Source organism: Manacus vitellinus, unplaced genomic scaffold, assembly GCF_001715985.3.
Source record: "Manacus vitellinus isolate BGI_N305 unplaced genomic scaffold, ASM171598v3 scaffold_35_pilon, whole genome shotgun sequence".
NCBI classification, from domain to species: Eukaryota; Metazoa; Chordata; class Aves; order Passeriformes; family Pipridae; genus Manacus; species Manacus vitellinus.
Window position 1 is genome coordinate 1,496,042 of NW_021940498.1, and position 13,106 is coordinate 1,509,147.

Below are 13,106 nucleotides of genomic sequence, written 5' to 3' on the forward strand. Positions count from 1 at the left end.
TCAAATTGGTTTTTTCCCCATCAACTAGCAATGCAAACAGAAAGCTTAATTGAAAAAGAAATACATTAAAAAATAAACAGAGATGACAAATATCAGATTGTCATCTGCCACATGCAACTATCTACTCTGAAAAAAAAAAAAAAAAAAAAAGACAAACCAAAAATGCCCTCAAAACAAATCATAAACTCTCTTATTTCTGTGGTTCTTCTGCATGTGTTTCTTTGACCTTCTATGTTTTAGGGTCCCCCGTGTCTCTTTGTGTTGGTTTCCAACACAAAAGTGCAAAGAGAATCCAGTTGCTAAAATGGAAACATAGTGCTATATTTTCACCAGCACACTGTTCCTCTGGCACAGATACACATCAGTTATTGTTTTGAGGAAAGGCAGCACGTACCTCAGAGTCCATTTTCTAACAAAATTCAGGTAGGTGTTTTCCCAAGTCAGTCTTTAAAAGTTTTATCTGTTTCAATAGCTGTACTGATACACTGAGAAAGAGAAAAACAACGTGCTAAAATGGGTTTTTCTCCCCCACCGTCAGGAAAGACAAAGGCTTTCCTTTGTGGGTAAGGTCTGAGGTTTATTAGTTGAAGTTCAAGTAGCTGGGTATCATTACTAGCTGAGCTGGAATCAGACTACTTATGCCTGCACTGGTATTGGTTCATATATATGGATCCTGGATAGTAGTTCTCGTAGGTACTCTCTGGTAAGAAATCTGAGGGTGTGGACTTGAAGTTTCTAGTCTGCAATAGAAAGAAGAACATGTACCATTACATTACACTGTAGGATTTTGTGGAATCATCATTCCTATGGAGTCCAAACAAAACAAAAAAAGCAAGAGCTGAAGAAACCTGGTAGGTAATGTTATTTTTGCAAAAGAACTGTGAAGTTACTTCTCTGAACTCTCTGAGCCAAAGGGTAGGGAACAAAGGGTGAAACCTGAACTGGCAGAGAGATGCAAGAACAGCCTTCACAAAGCCTAGACAGGACAGCCTTTGAAAATTGTTTTCTTAATGTGATCGAAAACAAATTTTGAAATGTTGGTATCTTTACCAAAATAGATGATAATGAGCAATGCCAGCTTCTCTGGCAAAAAACAAACAAACAACAAACCAACCAACCAACCAACCAAACAGGCAGACCACAAAGCAATCCAATTCAGGCAACTAAAATTACTATAAGCCTTTGACTTTGATTTCTATAACTCCCACGCCCGTCAGTCAAATTGTCCTGAAAGCCACAGAAGAGCTTATCAGGAAGTTAATTCCAACTTCAGAGCACTCTGACTTGTTTGCAACAAACAAGGCACACGACCATTAATTAAACCGTGCACAGAAAACAAAATATGAAATAATTGCTCTTTCAATGTGCATTAAGTGAGGCAGAAGCCCTGAGGAAAGAGCAGCATATTCTGTTAAATATGTATCATGACACACTGGAATTAGAGAGAAAGGAAAATTTGCAGTGGCAAACTTCTCACTGCTGTTTCCTAGCTCCTGGGTATTTGAACTGCAACTTCAAAAAGTAAAAGTTTCATAACTGTGTTTGTCTCTAGCACAGCAAAACTAAGTGGATCCTTTTCCCTCATTGTAAAATGCATGTCTGGTTTCATCTGATCTTTAATCAAGCAGGTTTCTGCTGTCAAGAGTAAACACACATTCTTAAGTTAAGGTTACTCTGTGAAGCAGAAATATGAAAACACTAAGTTTTGGGACAGCTGACATTCAGCACAGTAAATGTAATCTATAGGCAGGAAATGCACTACACCTAGTGCTTAAACAATCACTCAGATACCCTGATTATACATGAAGACAGGGCCATCCAAGCAACAAACATCCTCCCAGATGCAGTGTTCCTCATCCCCCCCCTCAAAGTGCACACAGACACAAATGGGAGTCTTGTCAGAGTAGACACATTGCGATTAAATGACACATTTTAGTGAAGAATACACCAAAAACAGCAAAGCACACACACACACACACAAGAAGGCCACTTACTGCAGATGGTTCTGCTGGCCCCTGTGCCAATTGTCGTAACCGGGAAGCTGAAAGAAGAATGTCAGGAAATTAAAGTGGTTTGATGGTGCCAGGTACACAGGCTGCTCTATCAGGGGTTCTCCTCTAGCTGTCCTTGGCTGTTGAAAGACTTTCTTCAAAATATACTCATAGGTTAAGTTCTTATTTTTTGTATCCTGCTCTTGAATACACTGTTGTTTCATTTTTCCCCTCATAGAAACTTCTGGTCACTCTGGGTGTCCTGGTTTCTACCGGAATAGAGTTCATTTTCTTTTTAGTAGCTGGTACAGTGCCATAGGAGAAATGTGTTGATGACACACTGGTGTTTCAGTTGTTACTAAGTAGTGTTTACCCCAAGCCAAGGACTTTTCAGCTTCCCATGCATTGCCAGCGTGGAGGGTCACAAGAAGCTGGGAGGGAGCATGGCCAGGACAGCTGACCTGAACTGGCCAAAGGGATATTCCACTCCACAGAAAGCCATGCTCAGTACATAAACCAGGGAGAGTTGGCCAAGAGCCACCAATCACTGCTCAGGGGTGGACTGGGCATCCATCAGTGGATGGTGAGGCTACATCATACACTTCTTGTTTCTCTCAGGTTTTCTTTCCTTCTCTCTCTCTCTCATTTTCACCACAGCTTTTATTAATATTGCTACAATTATCATTAGTATCATCATTAGTATTAGTAGTACTGTTATATTTGATTTTGTTTTATTTATTTATTTATTTATTTTATTAAACCCTTCTTATCTCAATCCATGGGGTTTACTTTTTCTCCTCTGGTTCTCCTCTCCACTGTGGTGGGGTGGGGAGGAGCGAGTGAGGGGCTGCAGAGCACTTAGTTGTTAAACCACAGCACTGGGACACATGACAGGTTTGACTCTGTTAAGTGCACTTTTCCTCAGCTCTGCAGAGATACACTGGGCCAAGGAACCCATCTGAGCATGTTTTTTCTTCCCCTCACCTGCTCCAAAGACACACACATCACCCTGTGGCAGGGACGGGCTCCCATCAAAGTTCTGCCACTGTTGATGACAACTGCCCCTCTGTTTTCTTCTCCTGTCTTCATTTTTCTCACCTTCCCTTTTTTTCTCTTTTAGTGCACACCTCCAATCACTGTCCTCTCTTGCCAGCCCTCTTTCACCATATTTGTTCAGGCCTGGTTCATGAAATAAATCTGCTATGTAACATGCCCTGTGCAGGGGGAATCATCTGAAAGATACTGAAGCAGCTACATTTGGCCTATTCTTACACTTGCTGGTGTAAACAGAACTTCTTTGTGTCTAGTTGGTGAACTGCCATTCTTATGTGCAGAATTTTATGCCAGTAAACGCAGATCAAGATAATTCTAAAAACTCAAAACTCACCCTACTCTCAGAAAGAACCCTTTTCATCCTGGATGACTCTCTGACATATATGTAACACATCAATATCATAACACCTATGGCTCTTACAAAACTTGTTTTAAGGTTCCAGCCCTTATTTTATTAGAACTTTTCCAAAAGGACAATGCATCATATATGGACATTTTCCTCAAGGCTTGCCTCCCACCCCACTCTCATGTGACAAAGCACAAGTCCTTGTACCTGCACCAAGTCAGCAATGGAATTGTAACACGCTTCAGGTTCATCAAAGGACTTACCTCTGCACCAGAAAATCAAGCATAAAGTCACACCAGTGACAGCAGCAACACTTGCAGATCCTCCTATCAGGAGATAGGGAAGGCTGGGGGAAGCATCTGGGAGATGAGAGATGAGAGCAAGTTACAGAGCTAGGCATCAGCATCCACTGACTACATGCTGTTACCATCCACCTTAACCCCAGGAAAAAGCTTATCCTCTGCCTCCACAGCTCAAAGGGAGCAGAGAGAAACAGATGAGCTCTCTGGATGCCAACCAGCAATAGGAAGCTACCCCACACACCCAGTCATTTGTGTGTGCAAACACGTTTTCATTTTCAACTCATCTGCCTTCAAGGTCTCCTTTTCTTCAACTATCAGTAGCCCTGCAGCAAAAGAACTGACCAGCTGTCCCTGGCAAATGCTGTTATTAATGACTTGTCTATGCTGGCTTCTGTCCTTCGTGCCTCTATTGAGATATTTTGGTGATATGAGCTGTTCTTACAAATCCTCATGCAATAGAGACTTCAAATAGCTCCAGAACAGCCAGCTGAGAAGCTGAATTTTACCCTGAATTTACCCTCTGGCCCTCGGAAAGAACATTTGAAAGTCACAGTAGACATTCTCCAAGGAAATTTTCTCCAAACTATTACACTGGACAAAATTCAGCTTCAGTTTGTGAAGAACTGCAGCCCACGGGAAGGACTCATTGGAGAAGTTCATGGACTGCCTGCTGTGGGTGGGACCCCACACTGGAGCAGGGGAAAAGAACGAGGAGGAAGCAGCAGCAGAGATGAAGTGTTAAGAACTGACCACAGCCTGCATCCCCCTATACAACTCAGGGGGAGGAGACAGAGAAGTTGGAAGTGAAGTTGAGCCTGGGAAGAAGGGGAAGGTTGTGAGGAAGATTTTTTTATATTTGTTCTTGTTTCTCACTATCCCGCTCTGATCTGATTATCCATAAATTAAATTAATTTCTCTCAAGTCCATTTTGCCTGCGACATTAATTGGGAGTGATCTCTTCCTGTCCTTATCTCAACCCATGAGCTTTCCATAGTACTTTTTTTCCCTGTCTTGTTGAGAAGTGGGAGTAATCAAGCAGCTTGGTGGACACCTGGCAGCCAGCCAGCCAGCCAAGGTCTACTGTCTAGAGACAGAATGAGGAATTCTTGTAAAACAGAACAGGGATAGAAAGAAGCACGCACTGAAAGTTTCTCCACACGGTGCCACAAAACATTGGGGTTCAACTAACTCAAAATTATTAATTTCTCTCCCAACGTGCACTAGAACTCTGGCTTACAACTAAGCAAACCACAGAGCCTCGGCTTTCCTTCTGTGGGAACAGCTGCACAGAGCAGCACAGAGGAGCCCAAGGGCAGGATGAAGGGCATTTATGACAGTACTCACTCGTCAGGTCTATGGACAGGGTGTGGTTTGAGGCTGGGTGGGTCACCAGGCAGGTGGCAGTGGGCAGCGTGCTGTTGGCCCAGCCTGTGTAGCTCACCCTGGTCACCGTCCCGTTGGCGTGCTGGATTTCTTCCTCAGTGCTGGCGTTGCTTGCCGGGATCCAGGAGATGCCAGCAGCCGGCTTTCCCGCAGACGCCCGGCAGACGGCCCCCCTGCTCTTGTCGTAGGTCAGAGTCGCTCTAGGAGGGACTACAGAAGGAATAAATAATTTAACAACAACAACAACAAAAAAAAAAAAAAAAAGCCACAGCCATTATTTCTAGTTCGGTATAAAATCGCCAACTGAAACCAAAAAGCGAGAGGTATTTTTCTTTTTGTTTGTTTGTGCGACCAATTCGTGAGATTTTAAAATAATTTGAAATATTAGGACGAGCTGTCTTCAGAGGAAAAAAAAGTTCAAGGTGAATACATCAAAAACTAGCTACCTGGATCTAAAATACTGCTTCCTCCCATTTTTCAGACTAACAGGAGATGAGATGACACAGAGGGGTGGATTAAATCAAGATTTATAAGTACAGTGGTGCACATTCTAAAGAAAACGCAGCTTGCTGAAGCTCCAGGTAAAACATTTAGGAGATTGGATATGTAGAATCAAAAATTTGATAACAGGGAAATAAAAGAGGAATCGGGCAAAACTGTTCTGCTTGAAGTCCAACAACTCGTATTCTGCATTTGACAGAACAGGGAAGGGCTCACACACCACCTAAGCCTTTATCTGAAAGGTAAGACTCTGCAGGGAAGAACAAAATAAAAGCAAACCCAAAACCAAACTGAAATAATAAAAAAACCTCCAACCAACCAAAAAATACCCCCCAAAAAAATCAAGTGACTAAAATTAATAGTAGTAATTGTAGAGTTCCAAAATTCATTTCCCGTGATTTTTAGTTATATTCAGAAGGCTTAACTAAAATGTCCAGAACATAAAATCTTCTCCAATGTTTTGTTGGTTTTTTTTTTAACTTATGGAAACCTATGGATAGTTTACCTCACCATCTGAAAAAGATGTTTTAATGTATTCATTATGTTTCCTAATATTCTTTTGTTCCTGCCTATGTTGAAAATAGGCTAACTTTTTTAATAACTTAAATTTTTTAATAATTTTTATTTTAATGGTACAGTCTTACCCATGACAGTCAGAGAAGAGGAAAAATAAAAATTCCCTTCGCTGTTGACAATTTCACAGCTGTAATTTCCCTCATCACTAAGGTTCACGGGGTAAATACGAAGGGCAGGGTCACTGTCAGGTGAATATTTCCACATGATCCTCTCAGTGCAGTTTGTCTTCCCTGTCTCATTGTGATCACTTCTGTAGGCCAACACGCAGCAACTGCTGCATTTCTTCTTCCATGTCACCATCAGCAAAGACACGTTGAAGATGTAAGGGCAGCTCAGCACAGCCTCATGACCAGCCTCCACACTCACCGTGTTGGAAGCTACACAAGAAGAAAAAAAGACATAAAGAAAGATGCTGCACCACCATCAAAGCACAGGAAACTGTTGGTTTCATCACACCATTAAAAATTTCTACTCCCTCACTGTACTGGCAGCCTTGGGGACAAATTGCTGTGTGTGGGCACATATTAGTATTCACTTTCCAGGTCCAGTTTCCTGAAGTCTGGAAATGCAGTGGAGATGGTACCTTTCTGCAGGCATGTGATGAATGCAAAGGAGTCCTCCATCTTATTGTAGGCAACAAGTTTCTATCACTTTAACATAGTCTTTGAGAGACTGGTGATGGGGGGCGAAATTCCCTCTTGGGGGAAAGGAAACCACTTTTTTAAAAATTTCATTGTGTTACTGAGTTAGGTGCCTTTCTTAAAGTGCAGGTAAAACCGGGGACAGCTGTGGGATGTACACCTGTGACACAGTCAAAACCCAGGATCACTTGGTGCAGGTGGTTAGTAAGGGGGGCATGTAGATCCCTTTTCTACCAGTTGAACAGCAGATGTGTCTTCAGATGATTTGTGTTGGATTCCTGTCAGACATATCATCCTGTGCCACTCTGCAGGGCACACGATTATTTTGCCAGCTGAGGTGACATCACTCTTTGCATTCACGTCAAACAATAAGCAAAATTTGCTCTGGTGAACTACAAAGTTTTGGTGTACTTGCAAGTTAGAAATAGGGAGTGCTTGGATCGTTCTCACTTACCTTCAGTCAGATTGATTGGCAAGAAAAAGAGCACAGCCAGGACTGCCCATTTCTGAGACATCTTCAGGAGAAGGAGTCAGCACTGCAGAAAGTGAAGACAAAGAGCCACAAATGGAGCCACAAATTGTTGTGCAAATCTCTTCAAAGAGTACCTATAGTAAAACCTCTGTTTCCTTTGAAAACATAAGTTGTGAATAAGATGCCATGTCAAATATCCTTCTTGTACTGAGGAAAGTAAGGCAAAAAGGGGATTGAAAATTAAAAACAACAACAACAAAACACAAGTCACCCACTACTGTTTACAAATTTTTTTAAAAATCCAGGATCTCTTGTACCACTCAGGATCTAGACTTCATCAACTGTTGGGCAAAGGTATTATTCCTAACCCTTACAGGCTTTTAATTTCTTGAAAGTTAACTCTCCTTCTGCAGTAGAACAAAAAGAGCAACCTTCCTATTGCAAGAGATAAAAAACATGTGAGTTTGTTTCCTGCCTTCGTAGACACGGTGAACCAAAGAGGCATCCAGTAACTCATGCTGTTCTACAACTGTATATACCTTTTCAACAAACCATATCTTGCAAATTTCTAGCTCCTTTTTGACAAAATGGCACTGGTTCTTTGGTAAGACTGAGGCAGTGTTGTCATCCCAACACTATGTTTTCTGGTTCACACAAGAAAGCAGAACTCTGTGTTACCCAAAAGCTTTCCAAACGAAATATATATGGTTCTCAGTGGAGAGTTTTGATGTAAACTCATTCAGCTGTTTCTTGAACGTGGATTTGATTAAGAACATCACTGGTATTTTCCTGTGGTCAGATACCATACAGAAATGACCCCAGCTTGGCACGGCAAAGTTGCACTGCTCTGTACTGAACAACACACATATGTATTCCCAGCCAGCTGGGGGATAAAGCCCAGGCCTGGGAGTGTGTGCCTGTTCCCACAGCACTACAGTAGCCACAGCCTGACTTCAGTTTTCTGATGTTACTGTCAGAAATCAGTGGCTGCACTTTTGTCCTGGGGCTCCCTGCAGCCTGCCCATGAGGCTGTCTCATTTTCCATCACTCCCCTCCACATTCCCTCTAATTGTCTTCTTTGTAGACCTTTTGTCATCTCCCCTTCTTGCTGCCATTTCTATCTCTTTAATATTTTACTTTCTCAATCAGTCACCCACAGCTGGAGACGATTGGAAAATCGTGTTTCCATCCCAAGGGAAATACTGATACGCTGTTTTCATCCCCAAGTCAAAACCCAATATGCACCAGACAGGCAAATATCTTTGTGCAATCACAAGAGGACTTTACTTCTGAGTTATTTAGCTCACACAGTGTTTACACCCGTATTCAAACACAGGGATGGTTCTCAGCGTGTGCTGAGAGGAGAAGGAAAGGCAGCCAAGGCTCGCTGTGCACACAGAGACCTAAATCCTCATCTGGTGTCAACTGCTATAAAAATAACCAGCTCCAATTGTGGGGCACTAACAATTTCATTTTAAATGTGAAACATATCGGATGAGGATGCCTGGTGTACACAAGAAAAACCACAACACTGCCACGCTTGTGGCACAGGAAGAACAAAGGCTGCCACAGTCATGAGCTAAATGCAAGGGAAGGCAGTATTTCCTTAAACACAGTGCAGTATGTATGTACATTTAGACACAGAATCACAGAATGGTTTGGGTTGGAAGGGACCTTAAAGATCATTTAGTTCCATCCCCCTGCCATGGGAGGGGACACCTTCCACTGGACCAGGTTCCTCAGAGCTCCAACCAACCTGGCCTTGAACACTTCCAGGAATGGGGCATTCACAACTTCTCTGGGCAACCTGTGCCAGCAACTCACCACCCTCAACAGAATTGTTTTCCTCAAAGAATTGTGTTGTTCACAATTCTAATAACAGAGTAATACAACTGAATGAAAAGCTTACATTACAATCTGGAAAAAACACCAACACAGCCACATTGATCCGTATTCTGCTACTAATGAACAATAGACAGTGTAACTCATAGATGCAAAAAATCTCAAATTTAATTTTCATTCACATAAAATCTTTTCCACTAAGGAAATATTTTGTTTTGTTTCATTTTATTCAATGATGTCAGAAGTTTTGGGATTTTTTATTTTTTTTTGCATTTTGGATACATTATGCCTGCAAAAGTTGCTTTCAATCAAAGAAGTTTGAAACTTTGAAAGCTGAACTTTTTTAACCAAAAAAAAGACACATTTTGCCCAGAATTATGTACTGAGTTTGACCCAATTTGCAAATAATTTCTCAGTCTCTTTCAAAAGAAAAGTTAAAAAAACCCCAAACCCTCCACAATGTTTATCAGCAAATTCGGTATTCGTCAATTTTGATGGATCCATAAATATTCACAACAGTATATATTGTCATATTGGAACTTGTCCCAGAGAACTGTCTTTTTTTTAAAATGCATACAAGTCTCATATATAGGAGGCTTATTTACTCAAAAGAACAGGCTTTAATGATTAAAAATGGGACCTTACAGAAAGAATAGAGTGTATTACTCTGTTTAAATATTCATGTGTGAAACACAGAATTTAGTCTGCAGATTTTAAGGTTCACAATCCTTGAATACTTGTGCCTGAGAGTGAGAAAGAAGTCTCAGAGTAAAACCCAGAAAAGAAAAACCAAGCACAGCTGAATCAAATTCATTTAAAAGCAGCAAATGAATATTTGTAGCTTGTCTTGTGTTGTTCGCTTTGATGGAATTAAAATGCCTCAACAACTGCATTTAAAACAAATTAGAATTTTTACTCAGCCTCGATGGTGGTGGTTGGCACAAGACCATGCAACGTGTGCATCACTCTTCCATTAGCCTCAGCCTTCCAGCTGGAGAACGGCACCGCTCACGCTCGGATTCAACCCAGGGAGTACTGATGCTGGAGGAAAGTTACCCAGTTATCAGCCTGCAGAGGAGCCCTCCAGCCTCGGGAGCACAGGAATTCAACAGCAGTGCCAGTGTGCTCCAGGCATCCGACCCTTGCTGTATGAGGGAATGAGCAGGGAGATGCCGGCATACACAGTCGGTCCAGAGCGGATGTGGATACTGGTCCAATGTGGATACTGCTCCAGCGTGGATGCTGGTCCCAGTGACTGCTCACAAGGCAGCTCCTGTACAGCAGGGAATTGCAGAGATGTACCTGGAGGTCCCCTCCCTCTCTGTCCTCACTAGGGATCCAGATATAACTGCAAAGAAGTGAGAACTATCCCAATTTAGGACCATCCATCCCAGGTAATCCCTGTTTTCAGCTGTCCAGTTCATTGATTTCTTCTCACTGTTGCTCCTGAGATCTTGACATGCAGCTGATTTGTCTCACAGACGGACACAGCCTCCACGCCCTCCAAAAGAGCTGAGTTGTGCCCTCCCCTGAAGAGGATGTGGCACAGTTAAATTGAGGGAGACGAACTTCTGACACAAAGAACAAATCACAACCTCAGCTGCCTGCTCTTACACACCAAACACGAGCTACAAGCCTTGAGCTATGCAAGGCAACAACTTAAAACAAAGCACAAATAAAAGCTAAGTCCAACACAATTAAAATATATGTTAACACAGTACGAAAGAGGAGAAAGTCAGGGATCAATCAGTGCAGCAGTGCAGTGGTCATCACCACAACTTTCTAAAGCATGTATGTCACATATGTCACATAGCCATTCCCATTATTAACTCAGCAAAATATGGTTGTTTTGCAGTGGAAGCACATTTTAAAAGGTAGAAAAGACCCAGTCTCAGAAGTCTGTTCTCTGTAAAACCTGTGTCTTTGGGTAAGGAAGGGTTGGGTAAGGATGGCAAGAAGAGGAAGCAGTTGCACACATCTGTGTCAGCTTCAATTATGAACAAGTTCCACAAAACAACTGTAAAATTACAGTGTTTTGCTATTGCATACCTGAAGGAAAATAGGTTTGAAATTTCCTCCACAGCAAGGCAGAGGCTTGTGGTGTCTGTCTACTGAATTCATCAAGATATCAATATTTAGAATAATACCAATATTAACATTACAAAGTGTGGGTTTTTTCCCCAGGGGAAAAAGTATTTGCCATACAGAAGATGAGTATTTTGTCCTGCTTTTTTTCCCCCTCATCTTCAGTAGCTGTAATTCAAGAAAACAGATGGGGATCTCCACTATTCTTTGAGATATTTACCTTTTTAACACCAGTCCATCTAGAAAGTAAATTAGTCCCACGAAGTTATTCCATAGGCCAAGGCGTACACCTCACTCCCTCAGAAGGCACCCAGTGTTGGGAATGGGGAATAGGAGCAAAGGATGAATGAGAACACCACCCCCCTGGTAGCCTGTTCTCCTCCTTTCAGAAAGACAAAAGACATTTGCTTTACATTTTCCATTATATGGGGGGGGGGGGAAATAATTCTTGTACCTAACAGCTTGACTTTCCCTGGTATAAACCATCTGTGGCACTCACCAGTGTCAGCAAACAGATGGGGGAAAGCCTGAGGATAATGGAACCTTTAAAACCAGACACTTCCAGGTTAAAATATCCAGAGACAATTATATTGCTGAGATAATTATATTGCAGAGATAGATTTCAGAGATTTTTCTTTTCAGAGATTATAGATTTCAGAGGTGAAGAAAAAGTACTCCTTTTTTGGAGTAGCTGATTTTCCCCTAATTACACAGTCACTGGGCCAGCATGGCCATGCTCAGTAGCTTCTGCTCCTGGCCCAGAGAATCCCCTTACCACTCATGAGACATTAACCTCAGGGGCTTCTCACCCTACCCCAATACTCCAGCAACCAAACCTATCTACCACATAGATGTTTGTGGCCTTAACTACCTTAATCCCTACCCCTTGTAGGCCTTCTGCTCCAGAGTCATCACACAGAAGGCGATTTTTTCAAATATTTTTTTAAGGAAGGGAAAATCTTGTCTCCTGTGTTTATAGCGCAGCTAGATCAACACTTCCAAATATGAAATACATACTGTTACTATATGGCAAAGGACAAGGCTCAATCAATAGTTTTCCTTCAGTGGCTTCCATTTCTGTAATTTTTTTTTTTATTTTTGGGGTTTTTTTTTTTGGTAAGCTGAACAAATTGGTTGTGTAACAAAGCATACCTGAAATAGAAACCCACATCTATACTGGAAAAAGCTACACATCCCACCTCTCAAATGCCAACTAAAGTCATGACACCAGAGTCAGGACGCCCTTTAGCACTGCCTACACTCTTTTGGTGCAGTGTAATAAACGTAAGGGGGTGCTTGTGCTTTACCTGTTTCCTTCCTCCCCATGCAGTCTTCTTTGCTGTCACAAGCTCCCTTTCTCACGAGCCAGTTAACACTCTGCGTCAGTCAGTGGTTTAGAAATATTCCCCACAGTGGTTTCCAGCGAAACTTCTCACCTCCTTTCTCTCCTGGTTACCAGCACTACTGGCAGATTTTACTCTCGACACAAGGGAGGATGATGCAGAGGAGTGGAGTTGCCAGGGGAAGACCTACGACACGTCCTCGTTCGGGTTTGTGCTGCCCAAACTGCCCCCACTTTGTTATAGACAATTGTTCTGTGGAAAACACAACTCGAAGTCAGGTCATCTCCTACAAAAGTTAATGCTGTCGTGGGACCGTGGGCTTGCTGATAAAAGATCTTCATTTTCTCACCTCCCCAGCGTGGCTTAAAATAGAGCCCAGCGGGGAAGCTCCTGAAGGTGGGCTGGCAGAGCTTCTCCAGGCTGGGAGAACATGCACACCAGGACTTTGGGCTCCTTATTCAGTGTCCAAAGGTGCTGTGTGAAAAGCTGAGGCACAGCACTACAAAACAAATGACAGAAAGCAAAATAAAATTAAAAAAAAAAAAGTCAACTAGCACAGAGTGTGCAGAAG

The 13,106-nt window shown here is 42.2% G+C and overlaps 1 protein-coding gene across 1 annotated transcript; it reads right to left on the minus strand.

Annotated features, from left to right (window-relative positions):
* Positions 1-264: 264 nt before the first annotated feature.
* LOC103759040 (cell surface glycoprotein CD200 receptor 1-B) lies at positions 265-12,582 on the minus strand. The gene is made up of 7 exons (XM_018077065.1): positions 12,500-12,582; positions 7,248-7,329; positions 6,221-6,529; positions 5,037-5,285; positions 3,654-3,749; positions 1,995-2,041; positions 265-740 (listed from the first exon to the last, which is right to left on the minus strand). The coding sequence occupies exons 2-7, from the start codon at positions 7,306-7,308 to the stop codon at positions 633-635; spliced, it is 870 nt and encodes a 289-aa protein (XP_017932554.1). The 5' UTR covers positions 7,309-7,329; positions 12,500-12,582; the 3' UTR covers positions 265-632.
* Positions 12,583-13,106: the final 524 nt, after the last annotated feature.

Bases quoted from the DNA above. Each gene is read 5' to 3' on its own strand.
- LOC103759040 (XM_018077065.1), bottom strand. From the start codon at position 7,308: ATGTCTCAGAAATGGGCAGTCCTGGCTGTGCTCTTTTTCTTGCCAATC. The intron at 3,750-5,036 runs GTGAGTACTGTC...CTCATCTCCCAG, and splicing joins CCTGTCCATAGACCTGACGA to ATGCTTCCCCCAGCCTTCCC. The intron at 741-1,994 runs GTAAGTGGCCTT...TTTCTATTGCAG, and splicing joins GGCCAGCAGAACCATCTGCA to ACTAGAAACTTCAAGTCCAC.